At 32.2% G+C, this 16093-nt stretch overlaps 1 protein-coding gene and 1 pseudogene across 2 annotated transcripts; both read left to right on the top strand.

Moving 5' to 3' along the window:
* Window positions 1–5550: 5550 nt before the first annotated feature.
* Window positions 5551–9125, top strand: LOC118027929 (ubiquitin-conjugating enzyme E2 variant 1D). Of its 2 annotated transcripts, none has more exons than XM_035031429.2 (4): window positions 5551–5788; window positions 7201–7340; window positions 8107–8232; window positions 8742–9125. In XM_035031429.2, the coding sequence occupies exons 1-4, from the start codon at window positions 5755–5757 to the stop codon at window positions 8880–8882; spliced, it is 441 nt and encodes a 146-aa protein (XP_034887320.1). In that variant the 5' UTR covers window positions 5551–5754; the 3' UTR covers window positions 8883–9125. The 2 variants fall into 2 exon arrangements, with proteins under 2 accessions (XP_034887320.1, XP_034887319.1); XM_035031428.2 differs by having other exon boundaries at window positions 5718–5853.
* Window positions 9126–11290: 2165 nt separating this feature from the next.
* Window positions 11291–14079, top strand: LOC118027960 (probable CCR4-associated factor 1 homolog 11; annotated as a pseudogene).
* Window positions 14080–16093: the final 2014 nt, after the last annotated feature.

Genomic DNA, 16093 nt, shown 5'->3' with positions numbered 1-16093 from the left:
TCTAGAACTCATTCTTTTAATTGTTATTTATTTTGTTTGAAATTTACTTTTTAAATTTCATCCTCATTCTTTTTGTTGCATTTACAAGATTTTTTATTAATATTTTTTCAATTATTTCATCTTTCAAGATTAAATTGATTGACAATTAAGCTTTTTGATTGAACTCGGGTTCAAGATTTAACAAATTACAAGTATTTAAGATTAGACCAAGTTTTGGAGGTTCACTTGAATTTTCTTGGTTTTTCCCCCTTTTATTAAGCTGATATTTTCTTTTTCTTCTTTTGAAGTTATAATTTTTAATTTTTTGTGATTTTCTTTGTATTAAGTTAGCATTGGGTTGTTTGATTATCCTTATAGGCTCAAGTATGATTCTTTTTATCTTTTTTTATTGTTTTTTCCATATTATTTATTATTGTTGTTTTTTTATCATATTATTTAAACTATTATTGGAACCAATGACTGCTACTCTCTTTTTTTATAATTAATCCAATTTTCTTTATTTGCATATACTAAATATGTTGTTGGGAATCCAAATCTAGAAACAAATAAAATTCCACAAGTAGGATGCAAGATCCCTTATAAAAGCCTAAAAATATCATTGGGAATTAATTAAAGACTAATCAAAAGATAGAGGAGGGAGAGAATGACCTAATGTATTTATAGCCTACACGATACAATATTTAGAGCAAGCAAAAACTTAAAATCAAAATTTAGGGTTCTTGATGGATTAATCAAATAGTTATTGCAACTAAGTCATTAGTGGTTTACAAGCTTTGGTGGATTCACGGGTGGCTCATGACACCCATGGCATTATTATAAAGGCAATGCTAAAATATCAATTAATTTCGAAGGTAGGAAGGTCCAAGAGGATCGACCTCACATACTCTTTTAGCATATAGTTTGCGATCGAGAGCATATCTTTCTATTGTGGGATCTTAGGTTAAAAAAATATAACAAAAGAATTTTTTGAATATAATTAGCCCTCAACAGCAAAAGCATTCACACGTGATGAATGGAAATGGCGTTTCACCAAATAAGATGCTTCAAGCATCTCCAATTGGGCAACTCAAAGAATAGGCAAAATGAAAAGGTTGTACTTTTAGCTTTTATGTTTGCTTTTAAGCATTCCAACCGCTCAGCTAAATGGATAGCTAAAATAGTTGTTCAAGATAAAAAGTGTCATTTCTATATGTCTCTATAGCAAAAGGCAAAAATAAATGAAAGTACTGGCCAATGTTTTTTTCATTTGGTTTATATTTGTTGGCCAGCATCTTATTTTGTATCTATTGGCCAATTTTTTTTCTCTTTTAAAAGAATAAACAAAAGGAAGAAAACTTACTTTCATAATTCAAAATCTTACATTGTGCCTCGCCCTTCTCTTTAATTTAGAAAAACAAGAATCAATTATCCTTTGGTTAATTAATAACATTGATTGTGTTAATTAGCTTAAATCAAAAGATATGCTTGCTTAAAGACTTTTTCTATTTTTTTCTTTTGCATCTCCTAATTCTTAAGACCTTTTGTTGTTAATTTTCTATTTGTAATGATTTTTATTTCTTTGTTATTTTATGTTTTTGATATGGGTTAAAGAAGACAATCTTTGACAAAATTGAAAGGAAGTAATAATGGTAGCTAATATTGATAAAAACATGGAGTGACATATCTTAAATTTATTTTTATTGCCTATTTTAATTTGAGTTCAATTATATTTTGTCTTGTTGAAAATGTAACTAAACCAATATATCAATTCTCTTTTAGTTCTAAAAAATAATCAAATTGTAATGGTTGTATGATTAGATTAATGTTCGAATAAGTAGAAGGCAATTATTATTATTAATTCACATGTATAGAAATTACAAAATTGCTAGACATTGAATGTGAGCTTCCTTTACACCCTCTTATAAGGTTTTAACTTGAGTTTTTTATTTTATTTTAATGTAGATGGATTCAAATTTTCCAAGTTTTTTTACTAACTTTCTTGTGAGTGAGTCAGAAGATATTCTCTCTTATCCAAGTGATTCTAATCAATTAATTGATGACTTAACAAACTCAAATTAAATGTCCATGCAATAAAAAAATCATAAAGAAGTAAAAACTTCTCACCAAATAAAGATTGTTTACTTGTCTTTGCATGGTTAAATAAAAGCAAGGATCTCATTACAGGAGTTGAACAACAAACAAAACAATTCTAGGCTCAAGTACATGCTTACTTTGTAGAAAATAGAGGAAACTTGAATAATCGTTCCCAAATAAGCATCTTAGGTAGATGGCAAGAAATAAATAGAGAAGTCGGTAAATTTGTTGGATTTGTTACTCAAATTGAAAATCGTCAGCAAAGTGGAATGACCGAAGAATCAAGTGTAATTTTAATATTCATTTCCATGTTAAATTATTTAACACATATTTTAACATTATTGAATTTCTTTAAATTTTTACCAGATTAATGATGCTCGGCAAATGTATGCTTCTTGCGTTGGCAAACAATTTCAACTAGAATATTGTTGGGCTATCTTAGGAAAAGAACCCAAATGACAATTTGAGTGTGCAAGTCAACACAAGAAACAAAAAAGTCATGTCAATGCAAGTCCATTTTTATAAACTCCTTCTACCCTTGATTATGTTAGTTTAGGAGAAGATAGTGAACCATTGATTTATCAAGATAGACTAATCGGTCAAAAGGCTGCAAAGAAATGACTTAAACGTAAACAAAGAAAAGATAAAGTTACGAAGGTAACTGTAACAAAACTCTTACAACAATTCAGAGATACTCTAGTTGAAATTGAGGATTAGAAGAAACAAGACCGGAAAATTATGTTAGAGCAATAAGTCATGATGATTCAACAAACTTAAGAGAAACAAGAATTGGACAGGATTGAGAAAGAAGAACAAACTATAAAAATGGATATTTCTAATTTGGATCCAATTTTTGCAGCGTATTTTCAAAATAGAAAGTTAGAAATTATGCAAAACATGGGTTTTAATTTTTAATTAACTTGATTGATTTATTGTTTAATGCAATGTATTTTAAATAAATATGTAGAAAATTCTTGGTTATTTTAAATATATTGTTATAAAATTGATATCAATTCATTATACTTTTTTGAAGTTTCTCTAACATTTAACAACAATAAGTAGGATTAATTAACTTAAAAGATAACAACCATAATGAAAAAAAAGAGAGTAAAAAACCTGAAAATTATGATAACATAAGAAGTTCAAATCTAATGATTCTACTCATTGCCATATTGTTCCAAAAAATGTTCAATCAAATATTCTTGTAGTTGAGAGCTAGTTGCTCTATCTCTGATTCGATTGTGAGTTTGAAGAAAATCATATAGTTCTGATATTTCACCATGTGACATTGATGTAAAGGAATTGACTTTACGTTTATGGTTAAATCCAAGGTTCATTGTTAAATCCAAGGTTCATTGCTCCTTCATCCTCAATAATCATATTATGCAAGTTTTCATAATATTTACAAGCGTTTCTTCATCTTAGTATCGAACAGGTCCACGTACAATTGTAAAATAAGATAAGAGCACCCCAAATGCCCATTCCATATCCTTTCTTGCAGACTCTTGCTTGCAAAATATTTTCTCTTTGCCCCTAATGGTCTTGGGATTATCTTAACAAAGTTTGACCAATTAGGATAAATCCTATATGCTAAATAGTATCCCATTGTGTATTCATTCCTATTAATTATATAATTAATAAGAGTAGTACGATCTTTAGCAAGTGCAATGAAGATAGGTGACCGATCAAGAACATTAATATCATTTAGTGATCCAGGCATTCTAAAAAAAACATGCCATATCTAAAGATCTTGTGAAGCCACCACCTCTAAAATTATAGTTGGTTCACGACAATGACCACTAATATACATCTCATGCCATGCAATTGGACATTTCTCTCATTTTCAATGCATACAATCAATGCTCCCTAATATCCATGGAAATCCACGTTGCTCTCCAATTGATTATAATCGACAAATATCGGCCTCGTTTGGTGCCCTTAGATACCAATCACCAAAAACTTTTACGATTACTTTGACAAAAGCTCTAAGACTTTCTATTGCAGTGGTTTCTCTAATTTAAAGATATTCATCAGTAAAATTTGTAAGAATACCATATGTTGTGAGATGCAGTTACCTTTTGAAGGTAAGATAAACCAAGAACACCAAAAACATCTGTCTTTTGTTTGAAATATGGATTATGAGCTTCCACTGCATTTGCGATCCGAAGAAAAAGATAATGACTCATCCTAAATCTTCTTCGAAATTGACTTTAAGTAAATTTAGGATTTTCAGCAAAATAATCATTATATAGCCTTAACTCACCTTCTTTTCAATTACGATTGAAAATATTGTGACTAAGAATAAAGCCACGATACTTTGTTCTCTGCCCTTGATTATTCGATTATTCTTTAGCAACCACTGCGGTAGCAACTTGAAAGCGTGTTATCCTAAAATTTAAAAGAATTTTTATTTAAAATTAATTTTTTTATATTTTTAAATTATTTTAATGTTTTTATATCAAAAATAATTTTTAAAATATAAAATATATTATTTTAATATATTTTTAAATATAAAAACACTTTAAATCATAAACTAACACTTTCTTAATTTATTTTATTAAACGCCATCCACTGCCGCTGATGAAAAAGTGACAAAAAGAAGGTCGCTTTATTAAAAAAAAAAAAAAAAGCACACTCCCAAGTCCCCAAGCCCCGCACCACTACCCTCTTGCCTTTATAGTTTATACTTCTCCGTGATTTTTTTTTTTCTGGGTCACATAAATTTTCTTATAAGAAAGTAGATTATCCCATATCATGCAACGGGAAATAATGTGTTCACTTCTTATTAATTTTTTTTATCTAAAAGATTTTCAACGCCCCTGAATTAGAACCAAAATTTAAATATTTTTCAAAAATAATTAGAATCATGCTCAAGGTTTAAATATGCTATTTTTTGGTTAATATTCATCAATTCTTTTAAAAAATGGGCTTTCATTTTTTTTTTTAGTTTTTGGATTTCTAACTTAAGTGCCTGTTTAATATTATATTGCATAATATTTCTATAAAAATATTTTTTATTTAAAAATAAATTAAAATATTTGTTAATATTTTTAACATTATCATATTAAAATAATTAAAAAAACACTAAAAAACATAAATTTAATGTATTTTAAGAGAATTATACTTTTAAAAAGAACTATAAAATAAAAGCTGATCCAATGAAAAAATAAAATCATAAAATGAAGTTTTTAAACTTTTAAATCTTATTTGATAAGAAAGTATTTTAATTCGATCCACAATTAAATAAACTATTAGTACTCTCGGGTTTAAATCAAATTAAATTTCTCTGAATAATTTTAAAAATGTAATTTCATAATAATTTAGTATATTTAGAGGAATGTAATAAATTTGTCAAAACACTAACCTTAAAATCTTGACAGTTCAAACAGACCAATCACTAAGACCTAGATTTCCTTGAATGAAAAAGCCATGGATAAACTGTTCTGATGGGACCTTTTTAAACCCGAAACAACTAATCCCCTTACCACCCGAACCAAGCCTTGTAAGGGTTATCATTGTTTTTCTTGTAACTTGCTCTCTCTCCACTTTGCCCAAGTCGCCTTCAGTTTTCCAAGATTCTCGTTTCCATTTCTGACTCCTCGCCCTCTCCTATTTTCTCCCTTTTGCTTCAACCAGATCCCATCAACACCGACAGACAGAAACCTCAATAGTGAACCATCCATGACGCTTGGCTCAGGAGGATCCAGTGTCGTGGGTTAGCCCTTGATCGATTATTTTTACAACCCACCCCTATGATTTATGCTTTTTTGTTGATATCTTGTAAATTCTGTTCTCGATCTATCTTGATGTGTCTTTTTGTAGGGTTATGTTTACTTCTTTGATTTGGGATTATGGGTTAGCTGCTAATGATGAAATTTATTTGGGGTTTCAATTGTGTGTTTTTTTTTTTATTTATTAAATCTTCTTCTGGGTTGTTTTTATTTGGCAAATTAATGGGATTTTTTAATTTGGCGATTGCAATTTTATGTGGGTCTCTTCTGCTTGAGTACCTTGTCAAGGGTTTGCTGTTTTATGGAAATTAAAATTTACTGTTCTAATTTGATGAGAATTATTTGAACATATTCACTTCAGCATATGTTTAGGACTTAGTCCATGGTTGTGACTGATTCATTATCGGCAACGAGTTGTTTGTTGTCTGGTTGTGGCAGAAGAAATAGTTAACGATGTTTTAATGGTGTTTTTTTTTTTATAAGGCGCAACAGAAGAATTTGGAGTTTAAGAAAGTGGAAACACTGTAGGTCTTGGTTTGGTGGATACTGAGGTGTAGTTGTGCATGTAGAGGTTTCTGAAAATTTTTAAAATGTTTAGTTGCGGAGTTAAACTGTTAAGTGTTTTTCTTTGACATCACTCTGATGATATTTTAGCTTTTGTTCTCTGATCAAAGAGTCTTAAAATCTGGATGATGTGATGGAACCATTTGCAATGTTTTAAACTTGAGCAGAATGTTCATGTGGTGACTTTGAAAATGTTGTTGGAATTTGAGTTTGCTCAAGCGGGAATGTTTGGATTTACCAAAAAGATTGGGAAGATACTGCTCATCTGATTCTTAAGTCTGCTTTTCAAGATGAATTTTGATTGTTGCTTAGACTAGAGTCTAGAAAATAAAATGGAATATCGACATTTTAGGTTAGATTTTGATAGCGTGTGTTAGAAACAATCAGTGGCAGCTGGTAGCTGTCTATATGGGGAGAGGCGACTGACCTAATAAGTATGTTTACATCATGTAGATAGTCGAAGGGCTTTTTTCCAGAGTTTGCTGGCCTGAACCCATATTTGATCTGATTGTTGCATTACTAACTGGAAGCATCTGGAGCAGTTGATTTATCAAGGATGTTATTGATGGGTTGACATTTGATTCTCAACAGTTTGTTTTATGCCCTTGGCATTTACATGTAAACTAGCAGATGCATTAAACGGGCATGGAATTATTATTGGCTTATGAAAGCCATGGAGTTTGGTAGCGACTTTGTAAAAATCTCTGAATGTTGAACAATTAGTTTGGAGCTTGAACTTGTTTAGCATTTTAATTCTAAGTGTTTTTTGGTTTTCTATCTTATCATTGATGTAGAAGATTGGGTGATATTGAGTGTTTGAGTTTCCGTGCAGTCCCTCGGAACTTCAGATTGCTTGAGGAACTTGAACGTGGAGAAAAAGGTATTGGGGATGGCACAGTAAGCTATGGAATGGATGACGGAGATGACATTTACATGCGCTCTTGGACTGGCACTGTAATCGGTCCTCACAATGTAATTTCTTAATTTTTATACTCGTAATTGTCAAAAAATATCCATAGGATCATGCTTGTGGAATTGCATGTATATGTTGCAGGTTTGACAATAATACTGCTCTAGTATTATTTCAAACACAGAAAAGAAATATAGCATCTGTATGGATGTTGTGTTTGCTGTTGCTAAAGGTCCAAATTTCCCTTGGTTTTAGTAATTTTAAGTATAGGCTCGTAAAAAATTTGTTGGAAACTTAGTTTGCTATTGCAGCTGCTTAAGATTCGATTTTGGGTGTAGTCTAATTAATAGGCTTGCTTTAGACTACACAGTCTTTGTGAGTTGCATCACAACAGGTCATACTTATATTTTCTTTTTATAAACTTCTTTAATACAGATGTTGTCCTTCACTAGTCATGGAAATGAGGTCATTTTGTTCCATTTGTTAGTAATTTTAACACAAATGATGTATCTCTGACCATTGATAAAGGGTGGTGTATTACATGTTTGAGTTGATGCTAGATCAATTTGCTAACTGACTTAAAATTGTTTGATTTAGTTTGCTTGGGGAATCTCTGAAATAAAGGGGAGAACTTCTCAGATTAAATTGTAACATGTTTAGAGGCAAGGATATAAGCTGCTTAATCAAACAATTGAATTGAACAAAAAAATCTTGTTTTGGTTGATACTTACTGCAGAATGAAATCTATTGTGGCATTTGTGTTAGTGTGTCTTGGCTTCTAACCAATCTGGATGCTTTACAATTTCAATGGCTTCTTTTTTATGTCAGACTGTACATGAAGGTCGAATTTATCAGTTAAAGCTCTTCTGTGATAAAGATTACCCGGAGAAGCCACCAAGTGTTCGCTTTCATTCTCGGATCAATATGACTTGTGTTAACCATGAAACTGGAGTGGTATAGTTGCACACTACTTGCATATTTATCTTTTTCCATTTTGTAGTGATTACTTCAGTTTGTTTCATGCTGTAGAGCTGCCTTGGTATCTTGTGTACTCCTTCCATCCAAAATGTTAGTCCATCACCAAAAGCAGTAAAAAATTTAGTTTACCTTCCAAGTTTGAAAAAATTAGTATTTTCTAATCATTTTGTAGGAACTGAAACGATATACAAGTACAAAGTAAAACAAAATATTTGTCTAATTTAATAAATTAATTAGTAATTTTTCTTTTTCTTTCTGCTTACTGGACGAATAATGGGACCAAAGGAGTGATTTTTTCCATCAGATATCTGTATGCTTGTTTTTTTTAGTTGCACAGATTGGGGCAGGTTCATCCATCACTGCTGATTTTTATATCAGCATTAGTCTATATGCTATAATCATGGGCATTGAACCCAATTTTATTGTTTTATGGATGGTCTGGTTGAATTGGATGATTAGAAGTTGATAACATGCTATTTCTGCAGGTGGAACCAAAAAAGTTTGGACTTCTCTCAAATTGGCAGCGAGATTACACTATGGAGGACATACTGACACAGCTGAAGAAGGAGATGACAGCACCACACAACCGGAAGCTGGTCCAGCCTCCTGAGGGTACCTACTTCTAGCTTCCAAGGTCATATAGATAATGGAGCATGTTGCTTTTGCAATATTACATATATAGTTTGTAATCCGGTGTTGGTCTCTGGGGAATGCCCTAAAAAAGCTTCCCCGGTTACCTCCCCATGGCTTCATTGACTTGTTGTCTGTCTTCTTTCTTGAAACTGTGTTGAAGGGATGCTGTTTGATTAATGGGATTTATCTGCATGTCAAATATTTATAAACACCCACCAAGCAGTAATTTAGTTTTAGCTTTATGAGCATATAATTGCCTCTATGGTCGCCTTTGGGTGTTCGCAATGTGCCTCAAGTGAATGAAAGGATGCTGTAGAATGGCTAGTTTTTACCTGTGCTGCTGTGCAGCTACTGATGAACTTGCATAATGTTAAATTAAAAATCTATAACTGAGTATCCCATCCTTCATGCAGAAGCAATGCATCCTGATAGTTCTCCAGGTGGAATTTTTGTTTTATATGAAAATGCAACCAAAGCCCTAAGAGGACTAAAGCATTGATGTTAGGGAAAATAGTTTTCAATCCTAGAATACATAAGATGGCAGGGTAAGCGCGTGATGAACGGTCATTTGTTATATATATATATATATATATATATATGTATTGCATGCTCAAAATGTCAGATTAAGACCGGAACTAGAATCCGATCTAGTTAAACTTAAGGTTTTAGATCAACATGATCGGTCATTTGGGTTGAATTAGGTTTTATAACTATGTAAAAAGCATGTATCCACATTATGAAACTTGAGAATTTTGATGGCTGGAATTGTGCTCAAGGCGAGGGGTCGTGAATACAAAAGAGGAGGCAAGTGGAAACCGGATATTTCTCAGCTTCAACTTATTTTTCACATTTGATCCGTTGCTTGCTTTGGATCACTACTTCACCATACCTTGCATGTTTGATATTGGAAAAGTAGGAAATACAGAGTAGAAACAGTTCACTCAAGTAAAGAATAGTTCAATACAAGTTATAAAATCAAAGAGATCACTTATAAAATTAAAGAGATATATGGATGTAAATAACTTAACTTTCTAAAGATATAAATTTGCCCACTACTTTCGAGTTACAGAGATGAGGGAAGGAGATGCATAACTCAATGTGGTGTTTAAAAGCCAAGTTAAAGATTTTTTTTTAATTCAAATCTTAACCAAAGATGCTTGTTGCATGGTTTGAATGATCATTTTACACTTGAAACAACCTCTCTTCAAAATTTTAGACTAGCCTTTTCAATTTTTTTTCTTCACATTTGTTACATGTCATTTTGATTATTATTTTTTTAATTTTTAATAATCTATAAAATTAGATTCTTTTTTTAATTTTACCTCTTTATAATTCTTAATCTTTTATATTTGGTTCTTAATCTTTTGATTGTTATTTGTTTTGTTTGGGGGTCATTTTTTAAGGTTTTTTTGTACAATTTCATTCTCGGATTTTTTTTAAATTAAATTTGACACCTATTCTTTTTATTGCAATCTTTTTTGCTTTGGAAAGTTTTTTAAATTAATATAGTTTTTATGATTTCATCATATTCAAAAGTTGGGAATTAAACTTTTGAATTGAACCTAGGTTCAAGATTTTACGAGTTGCAAGTTTTTAAATTAGACTAGATTTAGAAAGTTCATCTACTTTGGCTTTTTTTGTTTTTTTTTTTAAAACTGATTAATTTTTTTATAGAGTTTTACTTTGTTATTTTTTATAATTTTTCTTCTATGAGATTAGTTTAAATTCCTGATTAGAGACATGGATTTTACATCAATTTTTTTAATTTTTTTTAATTATTTTTTTCTTAATTTTCATTCTTCAATATTATATGTCTTGAAATTGAGCTTTAATTTTTAATTTTTAATTTTTATTTTACTTGAATTGATTTTTAGATTTTTTACTGCTTTTCTTTTATAAAATTATTTTATTCTTATATTTATGGTTGTGGAATTTGTGGTTAACCTGATTTAATGAGAATTTGTTTTATTTTTCTTTGTTATTTCTTTAAATTATTTTTAATTTAATTTTGCTTATAAACAAGTTGTTTAATAATTTGAAAGGGATTAGATTGGTTCTTTTTAATTTTTTATGTCATTTTTTATTAATTTATTTATTATCACTGTGGTTTTTTATTCATTTTATTTAAATTATCAATTGAAAATAATTTTTTTTTCCAAGCAACATTCTTTTACATCAAAAAAAAACTCCAACCCCGCGGCGGAGTGATATCTACAAATCTTACCCACTGTATTTTTCTATTTTCTGCTTTTCCCATGTGCCCATAGGAGCTTAACAAACACGTCACCAACATTATCCAATCCATCTGGCATTTACGTCATTTCAACCCAAACAGAAAACATGGGCTCCACTCCGCATTCATGACTCACCTCCTCCTTTTTTTATATATATATATATAATAATTATATACACAAATTATTAAACAAAAAACAAAAATAGACGCTATGCTTAAATTGCTTGCACCTTCCACTATTACAACTTGTACTCTCGATTCTTTTTTTCCTAATTAAAAAACCTAGCTAATTAAATCGCCTCCCTCTGTTACGATCCCACGTCTCCTTTATATAAAAGCACGACGGAAAAAATTTCAAATAAAAATAAAATCAATTAACATCAACAATAATTAAAAAGAACAAGAACGAAACCCTAACGATCTTGATCCGGACTTTTAATCTTCGAATGCCTGATTTTATAAACGAATCCAAATCATGTCAAACTCTGATGAACCGCCGCCGCCGCAGCCGCAGCCTCCACCACCACGACCGCAACGTGCAAGGACTGTCTTGATCCGGTCGGTCTGGGCAGACAATTTAGAAGAAGAATTCAAATTTATCCGATCCGAAATCGACAGGTACCCGTTAATCTCAATGGACACAGTTTCCAGGTATCGTTGTCCGTCCTGTTGCCGGAGATCCGTACAACCGCCATCGTGACCCGACCGCTCACTACTTGAGCCTTAAAGCCAACGTTGATCTCTTAAATCTGATCCAAATAGGACTCACGATCGCTGACGAGGATGGGAATTTACCCGATCTAGGTTTTAAAGATCTCTGCTTCATTTGGGAATTCAATTTTAGGGATTTTGACGTGGCGCATGATGCACATGCGCATGGCTCGGTGGAGTTGTTGAGGCGGCAGGGAATCGATTTCGAGGAGAATCGGGAGCTCGGGATTGACTCGGTGAAATTCGCTGAGTTGATGATGTCGAGTGGACTCGTGCTGAATCAGTCGGTGAGTTGGGTAACGTTTCACTGTGCTTATGATTTTGGTTACTTAGTGAAATGTTTGACTCATAAAGTGTTGCCAGAGGGGTTAAATGAGCTATTGGAATTAGTGAGGGTGTTTTTTTGGAGATAGGGTTTATGATATAAAGCATATAATAAGGTTTTGTGCGGGTTTATATGGTGGATTGGACCGGGTATGTAAGGAACTGGGCGTGGATCGGGTTATAGGGAAGAGTCATCAAGCCGGGTCAGATAGTTTGTTGACATTGCATGCTTATTTGAAGATAAAAGATAAGTATTTTTTCAAGGATAAAGATAATGATCGAGGACTAGAGAAGTACGCTAATGTTTTGCATGGATTAGAATTGTTTGATTGAATTGTAGATTGATCCGTCCTTTTTCATCCTTAGAAAGTTGGTTTATCACTTTTTGAACACATTTTTCACTTTGATCAAGTTTTAATAGTAGCTCTCAAGTTTAAATCTTTTGGTTAATCTATATATGTTTTTCTGCGTTGAACTTTATTTGTTTGAATTTAATTTAATAATGTACGTGCTTGCTTACCTTGATAAAAACAGTGTGGCAATGTTCAGAGCTAACATTGGGGCTATAATTCTGGGAATTAATGGACTTGGAAACTCAAAGAATCCAATTTAGTGTACTGAAAGTGTATCTTTCAGAGATTTTTAGAGCAGGATAGAAGACAATACTGTTTCCAAGAACAATACCAAAATTTTCCTACTTGAAAAGGTGAACACCCGTTCTTGGGTCTTCTTCTCTGCTCAGCTTATTGTCTTGCTCCTTACACTGAGGATTGACTAGCTATATTGTATCGGTGTGTTACAAACTTATTGAAACATCAAATTATTTATTTTTATCACAATGGAAGAAGCAATGGATTTGTATACTTCATACACAACCACCACAAACCACTGTAAATTGTGTGATGATAAGTTGAGAACTCCCCCCCTTTGTATTGTTGGCTCACCATGTGATTACTAGAGTAATTGATTGCGATTAACTATTATAGCTCGTGTGAATTATTAATTCTGAAGTTGAGAGTTTGTATGCATGTATTATTACATCATATTACAGAAAGGGACTACCACATGCATGCACTGTGCGAGTGTGACATCTTAGTATTGTGTTGGTTCTCCCTAGTTTAAATCCGTTAAAGGTGCGTGCAGTTGGTGAAGAAAAGTCCATGTAATTAGCTGCCCAGTAAATTTGCAGTGAATTCTCATTTCAATGGTTAGTTTGTTGGTGTTAGAAAGGAGGGAAAGCTGGGCTTAATACCTGCCTCGGTAGAGGATTGATCTTGCTACCACATCAAAGATGAGGAGCTAACTTTGGCTGCCTTTTGTAAATAAGTTGAATTCCTTGCTCCTGTTAAAAACTGAACCCATATCCTCTTAATAGATACCAAGAGACCACTTCCAAAGAGCTGAAGGACCACTGGTATTAAATCTTGCTAGTTGATAAGCTTGTTATTCTGAGCTGGACTTTCTGAAAGCTACAGACTTGAACGAACAGCTTTATTTGTGGTTCATATATATTTGATTTCTGACGTGCATGTGTTTTCTAATCTGCATCCTGCTCGTGATGTCGATTTGTCTAGGACCAATGCAAGAAATCATGATGACTTGAAAGCTGTTGGCTGGTGACTTTTATCTAAAGGTCTGGCTTACCTGCTTCGGAAATTCGTTGGTATGAGGTAAATTATACTACATTTGCTACATAACTTCGAAGTCTGGAGAACAAAAAACATCAAACCTTTGAAGTGGAGAAGGGCGTCCGACCCCCTTTGACTGCTTAGTTTCTTTCAACTGCATAATTGTCCCCCAGAGAAACAGGTCCCGTCAATGTAATATTATTGTCCACATACAAAGGCACATGCTCACGAATTAGTTATGTGTATGGCCCCATCATTCAATCAAAAAGTTTACAGATAGACCTGACACATGAAGTTCATGAGCCAAGCTTTGATGCTATTTCAGAAAATATATATATATATATATACACAGCTTGAAAACAAGATTGATGTAAAGACTCATATGCTATATAAATTGTATTTAGTGCCATCTAAAATTGTTTCAATAGATTTGCAATGGAATTTTATCAAACACAAGAAGAGCATATTAAAGAGCTTGAACTTTTTCAGATCTTGCCATCCACATCCACACGGTACATAAGTGAAGCAATTTTCTTCGTGGCATTTCTTTGTATACCAACTGCCAGGTGTATTTCTCGTGCAGTGCAATTATGGAGAATTGAGATTTCTATAGTTAGGATTATGGAGAATTGATTAATTACTTGTCATAAGCGAAGCCAATATTTTTTTTTTTTTTGGGGGTGGGGGGGTGGGCTCATTCATGGTGGGTCAATCACGCGATACCGGACCCCAGGGTCCGGCAAACATATGGCCGTTTTATGGAAATTCAGGTTGGAGGCAGGCCTTCATCTAGCTAGGAATCAAATTTACCACCACCTTGTGATCCTGAGTCATAATTTTGGCTAGACGTGCAGGTTAGACAAGAGCTGAGAAGAGAGGAGTCAGAACTGCGTTAGAGAAACGATGCCTGGGACCTATATTATGAGCCATAACCCTCCAACAAAGATGGCAAGCTATGTGAACTTGATGTGGACAACAAAGAAAATTTGTATAAGTATGACGATGATAAGGATAATAATGGTGATAGTGAAAGACAAAACTATATGGCTAAGAATATGCTGCTAACATCAAAGGTTATTGATGATTCATAACGAAATAGGTTATTTTGTACATGTTGCACCATTATAAAAACCTTTTAACTTATTTATCAATAGTTGGAGCTGTGAAAATATTATAGATAAACATACTGTTAATAAATTGAAATTACAACTAGAACCTTATCCTAAACCTTACCTGATTGGGTGGGTAAAGTTAGGAGGAGAGATAAGGGTAAACCAATGCTGTAAAATACCATTTACATCAAGAAGTATAGGGATGACGTGTATTGTGATGTGGTATATATGAATGCAAGTAGTTTAATCTTCAATAGGCCTTGTCAATATGATGTGAATGCTAAACATTTGGGTAGAGATAATTTGTACAAGATTTTGCTTTGAGTTTGTTTTTGGTGTTATTGGATGCTAAGAAGATATGCTTTTGATTTTTTTTTTTTTTTTTTATGAAATGAAATGGTTTTGAAATCTACCAACTATGACAATAGTTTTTATTTTTTTTTAGGGCTTGATAATGCATGTTATTGACTTCTGGGTCTTGGTTGATTCTTGTGTAGTGTTAATTTTAAATATGCTTTTTATTTAGCTTTGATAGTTTTGAAATTTAAAGCCTCATGCGTGTTTTCTATAATTTGTTATTTTTTGTTGTTTGTTTTGATTTAAATGTTTATAACTATGACTATGTGGTTTGTGTAAACTAAAAAAGCTTGGTTTTGGGCCTTGAAATGTAATTTTTTGGGTTGCATAGTAGCTGGTGCATTTATAGGCAAATTTGGGTTTTGGTTCTTCGTGTTCTTGGGAAAAAACATTGCCCTTGGATCATGATTTCGACTAGTTTTGGTCTATTTCTTTGTTCTAGCCACTCCATGAGACTTGATTAATCAATAATCTAGAGTTAGTTCGCATCAATAATTGTTTTTTTAGTTTTAATCATGGGGTTTTGTTTTTACATCGAAACCTATTTTGGTCAAATTATGATTATTGGTTGATAATCATTGATGTTTGATACTTGATTATTGTTCCTTTGATGATTTACAACATGCATATGCCTTTGATTTCGTTGTATCTGGTCGGATTTGAGATTCATGTGACTGGGTTTTTGCATTTGATCCATTTTTATAAAAAAAAAATGTTGGGTTTTATGGTTTTTGCAAGTTTAATTTGTTTTAAGTTTTGATTGTTGTTTTGGGTTGTTTTTCAAGTCAAACCGATTTTTTTGTTCAGTTTATGGTCGAAAACAAAGATTTTAAGTCAAT

The sequence above is a fragment of the Populus alba genome, chromosome 6 (assembly GCF_005239225.2).
Source record: "Populus alba chromosome 6, ASM523922v2, whole genome shotgun sequence".
Lineage (NCBI taxonomy): Eukaryota > Viridiplantae > Streptophyta > Magnoliopsida > Malpighiales > Salicaceae > Populus > Populus alba.
Note: the sequence above shows the minus strand (reverse complement) of the source record. Positions and strands in the feature narration are given on the sequence as shown.

Bases quoted from the DNA above. Each gene is read 5' to 3' on its own strand.
- LOC118027929 (XM_035031429.2), top strand. From the start codon at position 5,755: ATGACGCTTGGCTCAGGAGGATCCAGTGTCGTGG. The intron at 7,341-8,106 runs GTAATTTCTTAA...TTTTTATGTCAG, and splicing joins CTGTAATCGGTCCTCACAAT to ACTGTACATGAAGGTCGAAT. The intron at 8,233-8,741 runs GTATAGTTGCAC...CTATTTCTGCAG, and splicing joins TTAACCATGAAACTGGAGTG to GTGGAACCAAAAAAGTTTGG.